Source organism: Ahaetulla prasina, chromosome 3 (assembly GCF_028640845.1).
Source record: "Ahaetulla prasina isolate Xishuangbanna chromosome 3, ASM2864084v1, whole genome shotgun sequence".
NCBI lineage: Eukaryota > Metazoa > Chordata > Lepidosauria > Squamata > Colubridae > Ahaetulla > Ahaetulla prasina.
Window position 1 is genome coordinate 124,284,284 of NC_080541.1, and position 16,348 is coordinate 124,300,631.

Sequence of the window (16,348 nt, forward strand, 5' to 3'; positions counted from 1 at the left end):
TCATAGCCCTAAAGTGTTCATTGAAAAAAAAAGTAAAATTAAAGATATATTACTTTATTTGAACAGCAAAATATAATTTACTCTTGTTGAAATTCACAGCTCTAGTTAGAAAGGTAATCTTAAAGCTAGGGTTTGTGTAACAAAAATACTATCATCAAAAACGAACTTTAGATGTCAAAGCAGAAACCAAAGAGCACAAAAAAGAAACAGTGCTGTTCTCTGTAGACCTACCCAGAATCTTGAAATATAAATACTGAAAGATGAAAACCAGGGAATGAGATAACTTTTTCAGGGAAGAAAAAGGAAGGGGAACAGAAATATCAACAAAAATAAACTGCTGTATTTTGAGATTTTGTGTCAAATTTTGAACCTCAGCTGAATGTCTTGATTATGGCAATTGAAAGGGTAATTCTTGGATATGAAGAAACTTCATCCTATTTTAGGTTTGGATTTGACTAAAGGTCCAGAGAGATCTAATCTTGTTGTCTGATTTTCTCTCTCCTACCATGACTCCACGGTTGATGTATACTGGTTGCAAAGTGCCTGAACCATGATCAGATGACCACGGGGACCAACTTTGAAGACTGGTCATAATCTTTTTCAGCTCTGTCGTAACTTCTAATCATAACTGAATAAGTAGTCGGTTAACAAGGACTATCTGTAGTGGCACAGTGGTTAGAATGTATTTATTTATTTATTTATTTATTTATTTATTAATCGTATTTATATACCGCCCTATCTCCCGAAGGACTCAGTATTGCAGGCTAATTCTGCTGACTGCCAAAAGTTTCATTCTCACTGGCTCGAGGTTGACTCAGTCTTCCATCTTTCTAAGGTTGGTAAAATGAGAACCCAGATTGTTGGGGGCAATAGGCTGATTCTGTAAACCGCTTAGACAAGGTTGTAAAGCACTGTGAAGAGGTATATAAGTCTAAGTGCTATTGCTATTGCTATCTGTATTCCTGCCTAATGTTTTTCCTGTAGCAACAACCTTGTGGGTTGGCTGAGAGAGAAAGCAATTGGCCCAAAATCACCCAACCAGCTTTCATGCCTAAAGGAGGTCTAAAACTCAGACTCTCCTAGTTTCTAGTTTCTATAGCACCTTAATCACTACACCAAACTGGTTCTTGGCTAATTAATTTATCAGCTAATAAGAGAAATATATTCTCTTCCATATAAAAACCGTATTTAAACATTTAAAATTTTGAATATGTATCCTGTCATTTTAATGCAACCGGAAGGTTTTAAACTTAGAATTGATGGTTTCATGCTGCAGTTAACAGACAGGAATTCTATCATGATTTGGCAATATAATAATGTAATGAATGACAACCACTTAATTATAGTGTGAGATTCATGTTTTAAAGTTATATGAAAAAACATTAATGCATTACCAACCATGTAAGATATCCATAATCCACAGAAAAATACAGGCAGTCCTCAATTTAAGAAAACAGTCGGGACCAGATCTTCTGTCACTAAGCAAAGCCAATTGTTACGCGAGTTGTGCCTGATTTTAAAACCTTTATTGCTGCATTTAAGTGAATCACACAGTTAAGTGAATCTAGTTTTCCCCACTGACTTTGTCAGAAACCTCTTGAGAAGGTAATGATGATCATATGATACCAGGCTGCAATCATCATAAATACACGTCAATTGCCAAATTCCTGAATTTTGATCATGTGACTTCAGGAACACTGCAACAGCCATTAGTGTGAGGACTGGACATCAATCACTTTTCAAGTACTCTTGTAACTTTGAAGAGTTGTTACATGAATGGTCATACGTTGAGGACTATCTATAGAGGTTGACTCGAGTTACACAAAGATGCACTTTTGCCATAATACAACCACTAGATGGCATTATATTGCTTCAGATCTGACCTTTCTAAAGATGAAGAGCTATAAAGTGAGGTAGGAATATTTTCTATATACTGCAGCTATCATAAGTTTAGGCTGTCAATTCTCTAAAGACATTTGTATGTTTGTTAACCCACTTCAGTGAAGCAACTACATCATTTTTAAAAAATCTCTGAACTTAGTAGTCACTAACTAGATACCTACCAGTAGTCCCAATTTATTACTAGAATGGAATTGAATTATACTTACGTAATTTCTAAGGTAGCTTTTCCAACTATATCCCTTTCATTTTTTTTACAGTAGCAGTTCTAAGAACTTTCAGCCACCTTCAATGAAGTGGTGGGTTTCAAATTTTTTTACTACCGGTTCTGTGGGCGTAGCTTGGTGGGTATGGCTTGGTGGGCATGGCAGGGGAAAGATATGTAAAATCTCCATTCCCACCCCACTCAAGGGGAAGGTTACTGCAAAATCCCCATTTCCTCCTGATCAGCTGGGATTTGGAGTCAGAGAATAGATGGGGGCGGGGCCAGTCAGAATTTTTACTACTGGTTCTCCGAACTACTCAAAATTTCCGCTACCAGTTCTCCAGAACTGGTCAGAACCTGCTGAAAACCACCTCTGCTTCAATGCCAAGATATCCAGATAAGTCCAAGAGTCCTAATCAGTGGCTGAAAAAATACTAAATTATATGAAATGAAACATACTGACTGATCATGAGGCATCATATTCTGTTCCCAATAGGATATTTATATTGTACCTTTGGAAGGAATTGCACTTTGCATCATAAATTAAAAATCACCAAAATTGAGAAAACATGCAATATATAATAGCTTCTTTATATAGAGAGTAGAGTATCACATTATAGTAAAAGCTATTTTTAGAATTACCATTTAGAAAATATGCCATAGATGCACAAATACAGTGCATTTTACATATTTGACATCTCAATCCATGGAGTCTGTATTAAAAGAAAGTTTTTATAAATTCAATATATTAACTGCATAAATTCAGAAAATTATGTAGTTTATTTTGCAATTAGCTTTAATATCAGCATCTAATTTTTAGTAAGTTGGCTGAATTAATAGGAGGTCTTGTGCAAATAAGCTGAACTTTGTAGTGTTTGCTTAGGAGGAGTTCACATAATCACCAGTTAATTACTAGAGTTCTTACCTGCCAATTAAGAGTTCTAGAATAAGCTATCCATTCTATTTATAAAAAACCGAAGAAAGATTTTAAGAGTAGTCTTTCCATTTTCCTCCAATGGCAAATTCGTTCTGAAAATATAAATGTGCAAACTATACTAGTTACCCATCTTTAAAAATATTGCATTAAACTGCATTGCAAATGCCAACTCAACAATAAAATCAATTCAGTAATTTCTTTTCTGGTTTGTTATGAAAGCCATAATCAAAACCAGCATCACAGTGCATGATTTATTTAAAATTGGTTTGTTTCCTCTTAATATCTCTAGTCCTTTCAGGCAATCAAAAAAAAATCTGATTTGTGCAAATCTTTCGGAAAACTGCAGAAGGAAAGTGGGTTCCTCTTTTTCCTTTAATTTTTAAAAGTGAAGTCTTCTTTATTTTCCACTTGTTGAAAGCAGCCATTATCTTCTATAAATGGCACAGGACATACAGGCACGACTAAGTGGGATATGCGACTCCAGAGCCCACTTAGCTTATCAGTATCCATAAGATCATAAGAACTGGGTGAATCAGAGTTTGTGAATTTGGCCCAGAGGAAGTCCCGCACATTTTCCTCCACAATCTGTAGACCAATGGTAGGATCCAACGTCTCATTCTCCAGCAAAACTGTCAAAATCAGTGCCACATCTTTGAAAGCAGCACTCTCATGGTCACAGTATTTGTAAAAGATTAAAGTGGAACTTGCAGGCAGGGATTCAAACTGATGTACTACTGCTGCCTTTCCTCCTCCATGGAAACCAACGCTCAGCTCCTCATCAACGGCTAGCTTTGCAAGATCATTGCTTAGAGTGGATTTAGAAATTCCATCTACGTGGACTGTGCTGCCTCCCAGGGATGATGAATAGGCACTGGCAATCTGGGTGCTCAGACACTTCAGAGTTGATTTAGCTTCCTGGGCAGCAGTAAAGATTAAGATAGCGGGTTCAGTGTGGTAGGATGTATTAAGGTGTTTCTGCAATATTTTCTGTACTCGTCCCCACAGGTGAGGACTCTGACCTGGGAAGATGTCTTTCAGTGGACTGAACTTTGATAGGAAGACCTCCACCACTGGATTTTTCTGCATACTTGGAGGGTGTAAATTGTAGTAACAACGGCAACTTATAAAAATTGCAATCAACGCCACCATTATTGCCAGAAAAACTCCGTAGCGGAGAAAGCCTAATAATTAAGGGCAGGGAGTGGAGAGTGAAGAAAGAGAAAATCATTGAGAAAACAACATCACACAAGGACAAAAGTCACATACCAAAGACTTAAGTAATTTATTATTAATGGAAATATCTCATATCTCAAAGACAAGTGTGTGTGTGTGTGTGTGTGTGTGTGTGTGTGTGTGTGTGTGTGTGTGTGTAGGTAGGTAGGTAGGTAGGTAGGTAGATCTTGGCATATTCAGATCTTTTCCTGTGTAAGGTTGAGAGTATCTTGGCGACGTTTTGACGAGGTCTCACTCATCATCTTTAGGCTGATGCTTTCGGCTTCGTGCTTCTGCGAGCAAAGGGTGATCTGAGCTGCTGTCTCTCTATAAATACTGGTGGGGAAGTGGGGAGTGTTGCTGTGAGCGGGTGGTTGGCTGTGTGGTAGCATCTTGATTGGTAGATGGAGTGGGTGTTTGCAGATTGGTCGGCTGTTTTGTAGCATCCTGTGTGGGTGTGGTCCTAGTCTTTTGTTCCTGAGCTTTGGTGTTGTGGCCTCTGGAGTTCTTTGATGTGATGTCTTGAGCAGATGGCTGTAATGCAGCATCCCGGGTTTTAGTCTGGCTCCGAGTCCGAGGTCTTGTCATGTGTTCCTGGCGACTGTCAGCTTGCTTTGTGTGGGGATCGAAGGGGGGCACAGCGGCCAGTGGTGCCAGCATGGTCTGGCTTCTGAATGGTGGTTGTGTTTCATCTGTGGGATGGGTTTGGGTTTGAATCTGGTGAGGATGATTGGTGGTGGCGTTGTGTGTTATCCTGGGTCCAGTGTCAATTTTCGTGGCTGGGACTCATTTGTTGACTAAGGCTAGTTTCCAAATGTCTGGTAGGGGGGAGGTGTTGTCCCGTTTGTTCATGTTGTGGGGGTGTTTCTCTATTTCGATGGCTTCCATAATTATTCTCTTGTTATAGTGTTCAGTTTTGGAGATTAATTTGGTTCCTTCAGGAACACATGACAAGAAACACATGACGCCAGGAACACATGACAAGACCTTGGACTCAGAGCCAAACCAAAACCCGGGATGCTGCATCACAGCCATCTGCTCAAGACATCACATCAAAGAACTCCAGAAGCCACAACACCAAAGCTCAGGAACAAAAGATTAGGACCACACCCACACAGGATGCTACGAAACAGCCGACCAATCTGGAAACACCCACTCCATCTACCAATCAAGATGCAACCACACAGCCAACCAACCCACTCACAGCAACCCTCCCCACCTCCCCACTAATATTTATAGAGAGACAGAAGCTCTGATCACTCTTTGCTCGCAGAAGCACGAAGCCGAAAGCACCAGCCTGAAGATGAGGAGTGAGACCTCGTTGAAGCGTCACCAAGATACTCTCAAACTTACACGGGAAAAGACCCGAATATGCCAAGACCTACATACCTATACCCGTGAAAACCTACGAATATGTATGTATGTATGTATGTATGTATGTATGTATGTATGTATGTATGTATGTATAGGCAAGGAGCAATTAAGCCCAATTTTGACTGCAAAGCTTCTAATGTATTAAAATATCATGCTTAAGTGAAGATTTCATGGTTCCTTGTTACAGCAAGATATTGCTTTTTTTCATTTTACTCGATTTAGCTATATCCTTTTTTTACCCAGTAAAATAAATCTATAAATCTATAAATAAAATAAAATAAAATAAAATAAAATAAAATAAAGAAAAGAGCGAGGGTTACTACAAATATTATCGGGAGTTGAATTTCATTAATTATTGTATGGCTTATTTGATAAGCTTTGTAAAAAATCAAGAATATTCTTACCATTATCTTGATGAGACTGAGAATTATTTACCAGCTTTTTCACTGAGTTCTGTTGATTTACTTCTGGTGTAAAGCATTCAATTGTCTTCTGAGAATAGAATTCAGGCACTAGTTTGGATGTTGTATGTTGTACATCTTTTAAATAAGAAAAAAAAAGCACATCAGTATTATAAGAAACAACCTGTCCAATTATTAATCTATTTTTAAATGAAGATTTCACCAGGGGCCTCTTGTGGCTCAGACTGCTAAGACAGTCTGTTATTAACACAGCTGCTTGCAATTACTGCAGGTTCAAGTCCCACCAGGCCCAAGGTTGACTCAGCCTTCCATTCTTTATAAGGTAGGTGAAATGAGGACCCAGATTGTTGGGGGCAATAAGTTGACTTTGTATATAATATACAAATGGATGAAGACTATTGCTTAACATAGTGTAAGCCGCCCTGAGTCTTCGGAGAAGGGCGGGATATAAAATGTAAATAAATTAAATAAATTAAATAAATAAAATGGTCCCTAGTTATAACAAGATAATGGTTTTTTTAAAATTTACCTGATTTACGTGGAACACCCTTAGTTTTACACAGTAAATAGTTATGGTTACTACAAATGATATTTTCAAGACTTGAATTTTATTAATTACCGCATGGCTTATTTGATCAGCTTTGTTTTGATTTTATAGTAAGTGTACAGAACTAAATAGGACACTCAATCTATTGGGCACTGATATGTCTTTCCTTAAAACGTGTACTACCGTAAAAAAGAGGGATTTTTAGCAACCTTTACTCTTTATAGTTTATAAATCTTAGCAAAGTTCTCATCTGAAGAAACACTGCAACAAAAGTTTACTTATCAGCACTAACTGCAACTAGAAAAATGTAATTAGAATCATGTTTATGTAACTTGGACCAATGTCAAATATTTTATTCCACTTGTCTAATTTGACATGGGAGTTTGTCAACCCCATTTGTCTTATATGTTTGCAGTTAAATATACAATATGTTGTTGTATTTTCTCATTAATTGTTTTACCTGCAACCAGGTATGCCTTCTCTACGTCTTCAAGATTTTGAACTGTTTCGTTTTCCTTGTCCAAATCATCTTCTTTTGTTTCTTCAGTATGTTTTGGAGAGTCCTGGCTTTGCTGGCCCTGTGAACTGATTTTATCTTCTGGAACAGTCTCTGTTAAAGATTTCTCTTCTTTCTGAAAATCTAGGAGGTCAGTATCGGTGGAACACTCTGTCTTTTTATGTAAAGAATTCGACAAATTTGTATCTACACAACTATCAGGTAAACCAGCAGAATCAGATGGAATCCTTACAATGGACTCTGTAGCATCACCATACTCTGTAGCGTCAATATCCTCTGTTCCGAGTGGGAGTCCATCAGAATTTGACCGTTTGTCTCCCAAAGAATCCTCTTTTGTTTCTTCAGCCTCATCCTGTTGAAGACTGGCTGAGATATTTTCTACATTGGGAGGCTGAAGAGTCATCTGCCTTTCTGACATAGACTTTTCTTTTTCTTCTTCAGGAAAGTCTGTATGGGGTAACATACAAAATATGGTTTCAGTAACTTTTAAGTTGTTATGTGATCAAAACTATTTGCTTTCTAGCATAAAGGAACCAAAACACTGTATTTCCAGTGAATTATTATAAATGCTTATTTTTCACCAGCTTCTAGCTTTCTTTAAGTGTTTTAATAATCTTTATTTTCACATTGGCCTTGTTATTCTTCAGAGGCCACAGTGGAAGCTTTTGCCTGAAACACAGCTTCCAAATATCTTATCAGTAAATATTTTATCAGTTTTAAAAAAAATCACTGTTTTTGCCAACCAATGCTCTCTCTATATTTATATCAGGGGTGAAATGCTCCCAGATTGGACAGGCTCGGCTCCCGTGATCCGGTAGCGATGGCAGCTGCTGGTTCGGAGGACCGGTAGCAAAAATCCCTGGCCCCGCCCCCCTGCCTCTGCTGAGCCACACCATCAGCACAGGGTTTGGTTTTTTTTACTTTTAAAAGAAAGTTTTGCTTCAGCCGAAACCTGACTTTAAAAGTAAAAAAAAGCCTTTGAGGATCCCGCCCCTCAGCTGAGATCGGCAGCCTTTAAACTTAAAAAAAAAAAATTTAAAGGCTACTCTGGGGATCTCACCTGAGTTCCTCATCAGCAGAACCTTAAAAAACCTGTTTTCTGTAGAAAACATGTAGAAAAACTCCTTTTAAAAGAGTCTAAGACACTTACCTGATTACTGATCGACCTCATGACTTTTCTCACAGCCGGGAAGCTCCAGTTTCGCTTTTAGCACCAGACTGAACTAATTTAAACTTAGCTAATCTATTTCACCACTGAGCGATTAATGCTGTCTGGCTGAGGAACTCTGGGAATTGAAGTCCACAATAAAATAAAATAAAATAAAATAATAAAATATTTGTGCAGCTTTCTGAGATTTGGTGTGTTTCTGTAGTGTTTCACTCTAACTACACAAACACACAAAATCTCAGAAAGCTATATGTGGTATTTTGTGTGTGTGTGTGTCAGTTGTGTGTGTGTAAAGTGTGAAAGTTAGTTTTTGAGCTTTTTGTGGCTGTGTGAAGTGTGAAGTGCAGCTGCTTTTACATTGCGTGTGAGTCAGTTGTGTTGTGTTGTGTTGTGTGTGTGTAAAGTGTGAAATTTAGTTTTTGGTACCTGTTATTCTTTTTTATACTTTATTATTTTTATTACTGATTGTTATTGGCCATGCCCACCCAGTCATCTGAGCACCAAGCCACGCCCACAGAACTGGTAGGGAAAATTTTTAGATTTCACCCCTGATTTATATCCTACCTTTCTGTTAAGATTTCAAAGCTGTAAACTTTCTTTTAAACTTCTGAGAAAAAACCAATTGTCTTAGAATTTTAAAGATAGAGTTAATGTCACTTATGTCTCTCCAGTAACTTCAGACATTCAAATGCCTCCAGCTGAATAAATGATCTAAGCACGATTCCTCCAGCTTGCAGCTATCAATTTTTCTCACATTTAGACAGGAAAAAAACCACTTCATAATGGAAAGGTCCAGATTTATAAAACAGGTACCTACCACACTCTGTATCTTTACATGATGCCTAAATATTTTGTATTGCAAGTGACTCAGATCATGTCTCACCTCATTAAAAAAAGGTAGCTCTGGATGGATGAATTAGATCAGCTGTGTCCAACCCATAGCCCCTATGTGGCCCTGGATAGCTAGTAATGTTCCTCACAAAATAACAAAAAAAAAACATAACAAAAAGAAGTTTGTTAGCTATATATATTAACTATATTATATAGTTTATGGGCAGCCCAAGACAATTTCTCTTTAGTCAATGGAGAGAATAAAAAAGTTAATGGGAGATCCTGACCAGGCAGTTCCCACTCAATTCTTTGCCCCAGGATGCAGGAAGCCTTCATTATGTCCCTAGGTTATTCTCCAATTATGCAGAAGCCACAATTATTTGAAGTTGGGGTGTGGTTTGTTTCTAAATACAGATGCCTCCATGCAACACGGAAGACAGGAGAATTAAAACAGGGTAACTATTATGGAAAGCAAGAGCAACATAGTTGAAGACGGTATTTTAGGTTTGTCCAATTACTACATCCATAACTGTCCAAGCTGGTGAGTAGTACTTGAATGGGAAAGAGAACGGTCTCCTCTTAATTTTGGAAAATTAACCTGAAACAGGAAAAAATTATCTAAAGACTCTTTCAGGTGGTTATCGCCCAGGAAGCCTCCAGGAAATCGCCTCCAATTCTCACCTTGGACTCGCCCTGGCCACGTTAGCTCGTCAGCCTTCGGCGGGCGCTAAGTCCAAAACGCCTCTCGCTGTCCCCCTTCCTCCAATCCGGGAATTCTCATTTCTATCAAGAGACTGAATGGATCCCCTTCGCTGATCTGCAGAGGGTTCCAGAGGTACTTTCGGTGCTACTTTTTCAGCTTTTAACTACCTCGAGCTTAGTGCTTACTAGTAGCCCAAGACTGGAACAGAAAGACATAACGGCAAAGGCCATCCTTATGCAGAACTGCAACGGATCGTTAGATAATCGCAAGTAAATCTCTGCCTGAACAGAGTTGTGGGAATTTGGAACCGCGTCCTTCTCCTCCTCCCCGCCCCTCCCCTCCCCTCCCCAACCGAAAAAAAACCCAAAAAACCCGAAAGTGAAAAAACCGAGACTTACCTTTCTGCATAAAGTTAGTCATGCACGTTGCTCCGTCCTTCGTCGTGTGAAAGGAGACAAGGATTGTATTCAGATCCTATCTTCCTAAAACTAAACCGAAACTCCTTAGATAACTTCCGTGAAGCCGAACGTACAACGGTCCCAGAATCCTTAATTCCTACTAACCGAATGGTTTGTTCCGCAAGACAAGGCCTTGCAGAGGGATGCTGGGAGGTGTAGTTTCCCCCCCCTATTCTTCCATGACTGAGGGAAAGCAATCCATGGGAGCCGCCTTTTCAATAGCTGATTCGATGACGTTTCTTTGTAAGGTTGTCGCCTCGGCCAATGTTCATTCCACTTTGGAATGTTCTGTTTTATGGAGGATTTTTTCCTCACTCAGCAGTGCCTCTGTTAAGCCTTATCTATTGAGCAAGGCAGGATAGCTATAGATTGCTGATAGCTTTCTTTGGAAGGACAAAATATTGACTTAACAATGATAAAGTAAATTAGGGCTTCTGCTTTTTTAATAGTTATGTACATATGGATGAAAACAATTGAAATGTTGCTGGTTTTGGATGAATTAGAACTGTAGCGTTTTGAAAGCAAATACATTGCTGATTCTTTGTCCCAATGTGATTCCTGTTCATAAAGGAGGTGTGTTTGCAAAAGAGACAGTGAAATTAAATTTGGATATAGAATTCTGAATTATGGGTCTTTGCATTCAGCTATGATGGATCATAGCTCACATGAGTGTGTCAAAGTAGGAATGTGCAAATATGTAAAGACAGCTGGGTCTCACAAAGACCAATAGTCTTGTCTGACTTCCTTTGGAAGTCAAATACCATATAAAGTGGAAGATTGGGGATGAATGGCAGAGATAGTAGCAGATGAGAATTACTGAAAGGAGAAATTATCATGCTTGTCTTAATTTCAATCTTTCTGCAGAGTTTTGGTAAATAGGGATAGATGAAAGGCCATCAGTTTCCAAGCTTTGTTCTTTTCTCAGCCATTTCTTCAAAACTGCAAGAAATTGTCCCAATAGAAGAGGGTTACACTATGGAGTTTTTGTTCCTCTCTGAATTTGTTCACAAGAACTGTATCAGGATGTATGATATGCAGTTGTTGGCCTAAGCCAAATCCGAACTCTGTTCTTACTGGTGCAAATAGCTAACAAGTGATGCTGGAAGAAGGAAGGAAACTCAGCTATTACCTTTCTAATCCTATCATTGTTAGGAGTTTCTTACTGCATGTCTCTGGTTTGTCAGTTTTGCAAGGAAGCTAGCAAAAAGAGGGGGATCTTAAATAATCCAATAGATAATTTAATCAATTCTAACTTTTGGTGGCTTGTTTTACCTAATTTGATCAATTCATGGCTTGGTGTTGAAAACATTATTTGAGCCCTTTTCTTATGAATGGGATTCTTTCCTATATAATAACAACAGAGTTGGAAAGGACCTTGGAAGCCTTCTAGTCCAACCCCCTGCCCAGGCAGGAAACCCTACACCATCTCAGACAGATGGTTATCCAACATTTACTTAAAAATTTCCAGTGTTGGAGCATTCACAGCTTCTGCAGGCAAGTCGTTCCACTTATTAATTGTTCTAATTGTCAGAAAATTTCTCCTTAGTTCTATAGAAGTTATTGCCTTTGCGGTTGCTCCCTTAAAAAGAGGGGGCATTCTCTAAAGGATTCCATTATTTTACATTCGTCATAATTTTATATTCTTAAACTATCAAGTTATCACGTTTGAGGTATGGAAAAAGATAACCATCTTGTGCACTTAAGCAACATACTAAAGATCTGGAAATCCAACAAGATTAGACTGCACTATTCTTACCAAGAATCTTTATTTGAGCAGTCAAACTCCTCCTTTTAAAACAGTGGGATATTTATATCAAATAACCATCCCAAAAATCCAATGAGCATTAACCTTACAATAGCACTTCTTACAACACTTTGGGAGGGCCATTACAAAAAAAACCCCAACGAGCTGAGAGAAGGGGACAAGGGGCCATTGAAAATATAGCTCACATTCTGTTATAGTGATAACACATTCTGTTATCTTCTATAAGGATTCATGGACTCAACCTTACCTAATAAAATATCGGGGAATACTGATCTCTTTTATGTGCAACTGCTGTTATCATATCAATATGAAGTAGTTTTTCTGAATGTGACTAGTTTCTGTTATGCTGCATGCAGACTCTTAACTGCCCACTGATAACCCACTACCAATCGCAATATATTAATTTGTCATTTATTTTTCTAGTATTTTTAATGCTTTTATTTGTAATGTTGGTTTGTGACAGTAATAAAAATTGACTTTTTATGTCAATAAAAAGTTTGAAGGGTAATTTTTTGGAATAATAAATTCAGGGTTTTTGGGTTAAAATAAACTTTTGTACATATAAGAATTCATTTAGGAACAATTACAGTTAACAAAATTTTGGAATTGCAAATAGGTTTAAGACTATGTCCAGGCTAATAAACTCTGACTATGATGAATTATATTTGAGAAAATTAAGATACAATACAATGATAGCAAAACATGAAAAGAATATATTATTAAGTACAGAAAAGTATTAATTCTGCATTCCTACGTATAGTCACTTAACAAGAATCAGTCCTACTGAACTCAAAAGGGGTTGAGTAGACATGTATAGGATCTCACAATAAGAACATAGTCTTGTGCATACTTATTTGGGATCACAGTTGCACATAGAAATCTACAGAAAAATGTGCACTGGTAGAATTTTAAAAGGCAAGAAATAACTACTATAACTTGCTAAATATTTAGCTTGGTCTCAGTTTTTCTAATGTTGAATCTCAATGTAAGCAAAAAAGGTACTATTGAATAAAGCTATCATTTCAGTGTTGATAGCAGGATCTGAGATGGATATCTTATCAATTATTATTTTAGAAAAATGATTGCATTGTCTAGCACACATCTATGAATTTCAAAAAATACTGAGACCCTGAGCATGCAAGGATTGCTGCATAATAAACCTATTGAAGTTAATATACATAATAGTTTAAGAAAAGTGCAGTTAAGTTGATTTTTTTTTTAATTTGAATTTATATCCCGCCCTTCTCCGAAGACTCAGGGCGGCTTACATTGTGTTAAGCAATAGTCTCATCCATTTGTATATTATATACAAAGTCAACTTTTTATTGCCCCCAACAATCTGGGTCCTCATTTTACCTACCTTATAAAGGATGGAAGGCTGAGTCAACCTTGGGCCTGGTGGGACTTGAACTTGCAGTAATTGCAAGCATCTGTGTTAATAACAGACTGCATTCGTCTGTTGAGCCACCAGAGGCCCTTTGACTCCTGAAGACTACCTAGACACAATGATGCAGGTCTTTTTGGCCCAGAAATGCCCAAGTTGTTCATCATTGTCTTTTTCTGGGGTTCTTGTTCAATTCCCTGCTTGTCTCCCTCTAATAAACGTGGTGAATATCAGCCTTGACAAAGTTAGCCAGTTCCTAGTGCAAACCATAGAATCTCAGTATTATTATTCTGTGTTTAGAATAGAACAGAACAGAACAGAATTGAATTCTTTATTGGCCAAGTGTGATTGGGCACACAAGGAATTTGTCTTGATGCATATGCTCTCAGTGTACACAAAAGATACATTCATCAAAATCATAAGGTACAAAACACTTAATGATAGTCACAGGGTACAAATAAGCAATCAAATCATATTAGGAAACAGTCAATATAAATCTCAAGGGTACCTTATACGTTTATATAGTAGCATGAATAGACAACAATATGTAGTTCTTTACTCCTTGAGTTTGAATTGCAGCAGCCTTCTTTGGAAATTGCCATTTCCAAAATACTGTTTTCCAAATAATTTTTCCTTATTAACAGATGGTATACAAAGATGCAGAATCAAAGTATTTATTTGGTTTAGCTAAATCAATTGGGAGGTTACTTTAAAATTAGTCGCCTCCCGGTGACCTATTTACTTTTTTAAGCAGATGCTGGGCTGAGCCAACTCTTTACTTGCCGTTTGTGGACTAGGTACTGTGTGGGATACTTATCTGGCTTTAGTTTTCGGGGCAATCCTTTTTCTCGAGACAACCCATAAGGGGGGGGGGGAGGAGAATAAAATTTAGCTGGTCTTACTCTTGTTTTTTTGTTGCTGTCCTATCTGTCTGTTGTTCTCCTCGGGAAAGGAAAAAGCAGATGACCGGGCCAGGAGCGGCTGTCCGTCAAAAATATAGGACCTTGAAGAGGATCAAGTTAACTTTCACCCAGGGAAAGGATTAAATTGACTGCTTTGCTCCTGCTAAGAAGCTACAGGGGAAGAGGACGACAAATAAGGGGGTTGAGAAGGAGAACTAAGGAACAAGTGCGAAGGATTAAACCAGTACAATATTGGCTTTCGTTTCTCTTTTCAGCCTGCAGCGTAGAATGAAAGTTGGTTGGTGGAAATCGATTAAAAAGAAAGAAAGAAGACGGCGACGCTGAAGGTCAGTCCCCGGGGTGGCCGCGGACACCGGCGATAGAAAAACCACCCAGAAAGGATTGGCGAGGTTAGAACTATGCCCGGTGGAAAGTTAGCGACCTCCTCTGAGTCCCCCCGCCAGAGCCAGGCGGGCGGGGACGAGGAGAGGATGTTCCTATGGCACGTGACGCCTAGACAGCCTCTGCGGAGAACCGCCTCCCAAAATGGCGGTGGCGGCAGCTTTCGAACGCGCGCCTCCATCTCCCAGGGCAGCGGCGGAAGCCGTCGCGGTGGTCGTCGGCGGGAAGTGAGGTTTTCTGAGGAAGTAATCGAGCACTCGGCCGCGGGGAGTACGCCGAGGCCTCACGGCTTTGAGATGTCGGGAAGACGGCTTACCAGAAATGCTGCGAAAAATGAAAAAGAGGCGATGGAGGCGGCGGCGGCGGCGGCGGCGGCTGCAGAAGAAGAGGAAGGAGAACGTAGCGTGGGGTTCCAACCGGAATGGCTGCCCGAGAAGGAAGCAAGGACCGAGCAACAGCACCCCACAGAGGAGCTACTGTCTAGGTCTTTCAAAGGTAAGAAATCAGCGCGGCTTTTTCCACGTCTGGGTCGCTCACTGAGGCCACTTCGGGTAAGTCTAGACTGCTGGTGACTCCGACGCTCGCTTTATTTGGGTATTGTTACTAAAGTGCCATTTTGGTACTGTTATAAATGGTCTTTCTTTTAGGAATATTCCCGATTTCTCAGTCTACAGGTAGTCCTCGACTTACGACCACAGTTGAGCGGGGATTTCTGTTGCTAAGTGAGACAGTTGTTAAGTGAATCTGGCTCCCCCATTGCTAGTCAGAACATTTCAAAAGGAGATCTCACATGACACCCCCACACACACTGCAACCGTCATAAATGTGAGTCAGTAGCCAAGCATCTGAATTTTGATCGCCTGACTACAAGAATGCTGCAATGGTCGTAAGTGTGAAAAATGGTCGTCTCTTTTTTCAATGCCATTGTGACTTTGAACGGTCAACAAATGTTGTAAGTTGAGGACTACCTGTATTTTCTGGGTGACCACTTATCCAAATAATGCAGGCTAAACAGCCTTAGAAAGGCTTCCCTCACCAGATGCTGCCATCTGAAAACTGATGCTCAATTTCCGGCGTATAAAAAGTCTGCATTTTAACAGTGTGATAGTGGGCTAAAGAGAACTGTAGGGAAGTTTACTTAAGTCCGTCTTCCTCCCTTTATGGGAATTGAAAATGCAAGCTAAATCTTCTGACTTGGTTTATTGCAGAACTGATATATAAAAGTTCTGCTTTTTAGAAATTTGCTCTAAGAAGCTTGCGGGAACAGTGCTTACTCTGATTCGGCCATGCCTGATTGAATCTATTCATCATAACTTTCCAAAAATAAAATTACCAGTATGCTGCTGGTGATTTATGAATTGATAGTTATATTCTATAGGCATATATAATAAAAGATACAGTGAATTGATAATATATCTTTGTTTTTGATTCTTTTAAAAACGATTGGTAATCCCAGTATATTGTTTTCCAGTGCAGTTGTCTCACATCTTACTAGCAATACAGTCATGGCCGAAATTGTTGGCACCCCAGAAATTTTTCCAGAAAATCAAGTATTTCTCACAGAAAAGTATTGCATTACCACATGTTTTGCTATATACATGTTTATTCCGTTTGTGTGTATT

General features: G+C 38.9%; 2 protein-coding genes across 9 annotated transcripts in view; one reads left to right on the forward strand and one right to left on the reverse strand.

Moving 5' to 3' along the window:
- Positions 1-10,459, reverse strand: LOC131194301 (torsin-1A-interacting protein 2-like). Its single transcript, XM_058175130.1, has 4 exons — positions 10,214-10,459; positions 7,057-7,560; positions 6,032-6,166; positions 1-4,222 (listed from the first exon to the last, which is right to left on the reverse strand). Exons 1-4 carry the CDS (start codon positions 10,233-10,235, stop codon positions 3,414-3,416), a joined length of 1,470 nt encoding a protein of 489 aa, XP_058031113.1. The 5' UTR covers positions 10,236-10,459; the 3' UTR covers positions 1-3,413.
- LOC131194299 (torsin-1A-interacting protein 1-like) overlaps positions 9,490-16,348 on the forward strand; it is a 22,286-nt gene continuing 15,427 nt past the window's right edge. The window contains exons 1-2 of one of the 8 annotated variants that reach the window (XM_058175124.1): positions 9,490-9,653; positions 14,600-15,221. In XM_058175124.1, coding sequence (XP_058031107.1) covers positions 14,744-15,221 — 478 coding nt within the window. In that variant the 5' untranslated portion in view covers positions 9,490-9,653; positions 14,600-14,743. Of the gene's footprint in view, positions 9,654-9,728; positions 9,948-13,802; positions 14,220-14,298; positions 15,222-16,348 lie in introns of those variants that run through there. The other 7 variants (XM_058175122.1, XM_058175123.1, XM_058175127.1 and 4 more) reach the window with 7 other exon arrangements.

What these genes read in the sequence shown, in the direction of transcription:
- LOC131194301 (XM_058175130.1), bottom strand. Translation starts at nt 10,235, where the DNA reads ATGACTAACTTTATGCAGAAAG. An exon ending in GACTAACTTTATGCAGAAAG is followed by an intron (nt 7,561 to 10,213) that starts GTAAGTCTCGGT and finishes TACCCCATACAG; the next exon opens with ACTTTCCTGAAGAAGAAAAA. An exon ending in GAAGGCATACCTGGTTGCAG is followed by an intron (nt 6,167 to 7,056) that starts GTAAAACAATTA and finishes CTTATTTAAAAG; the next exon opens with ATGTACAACATACAACATCC.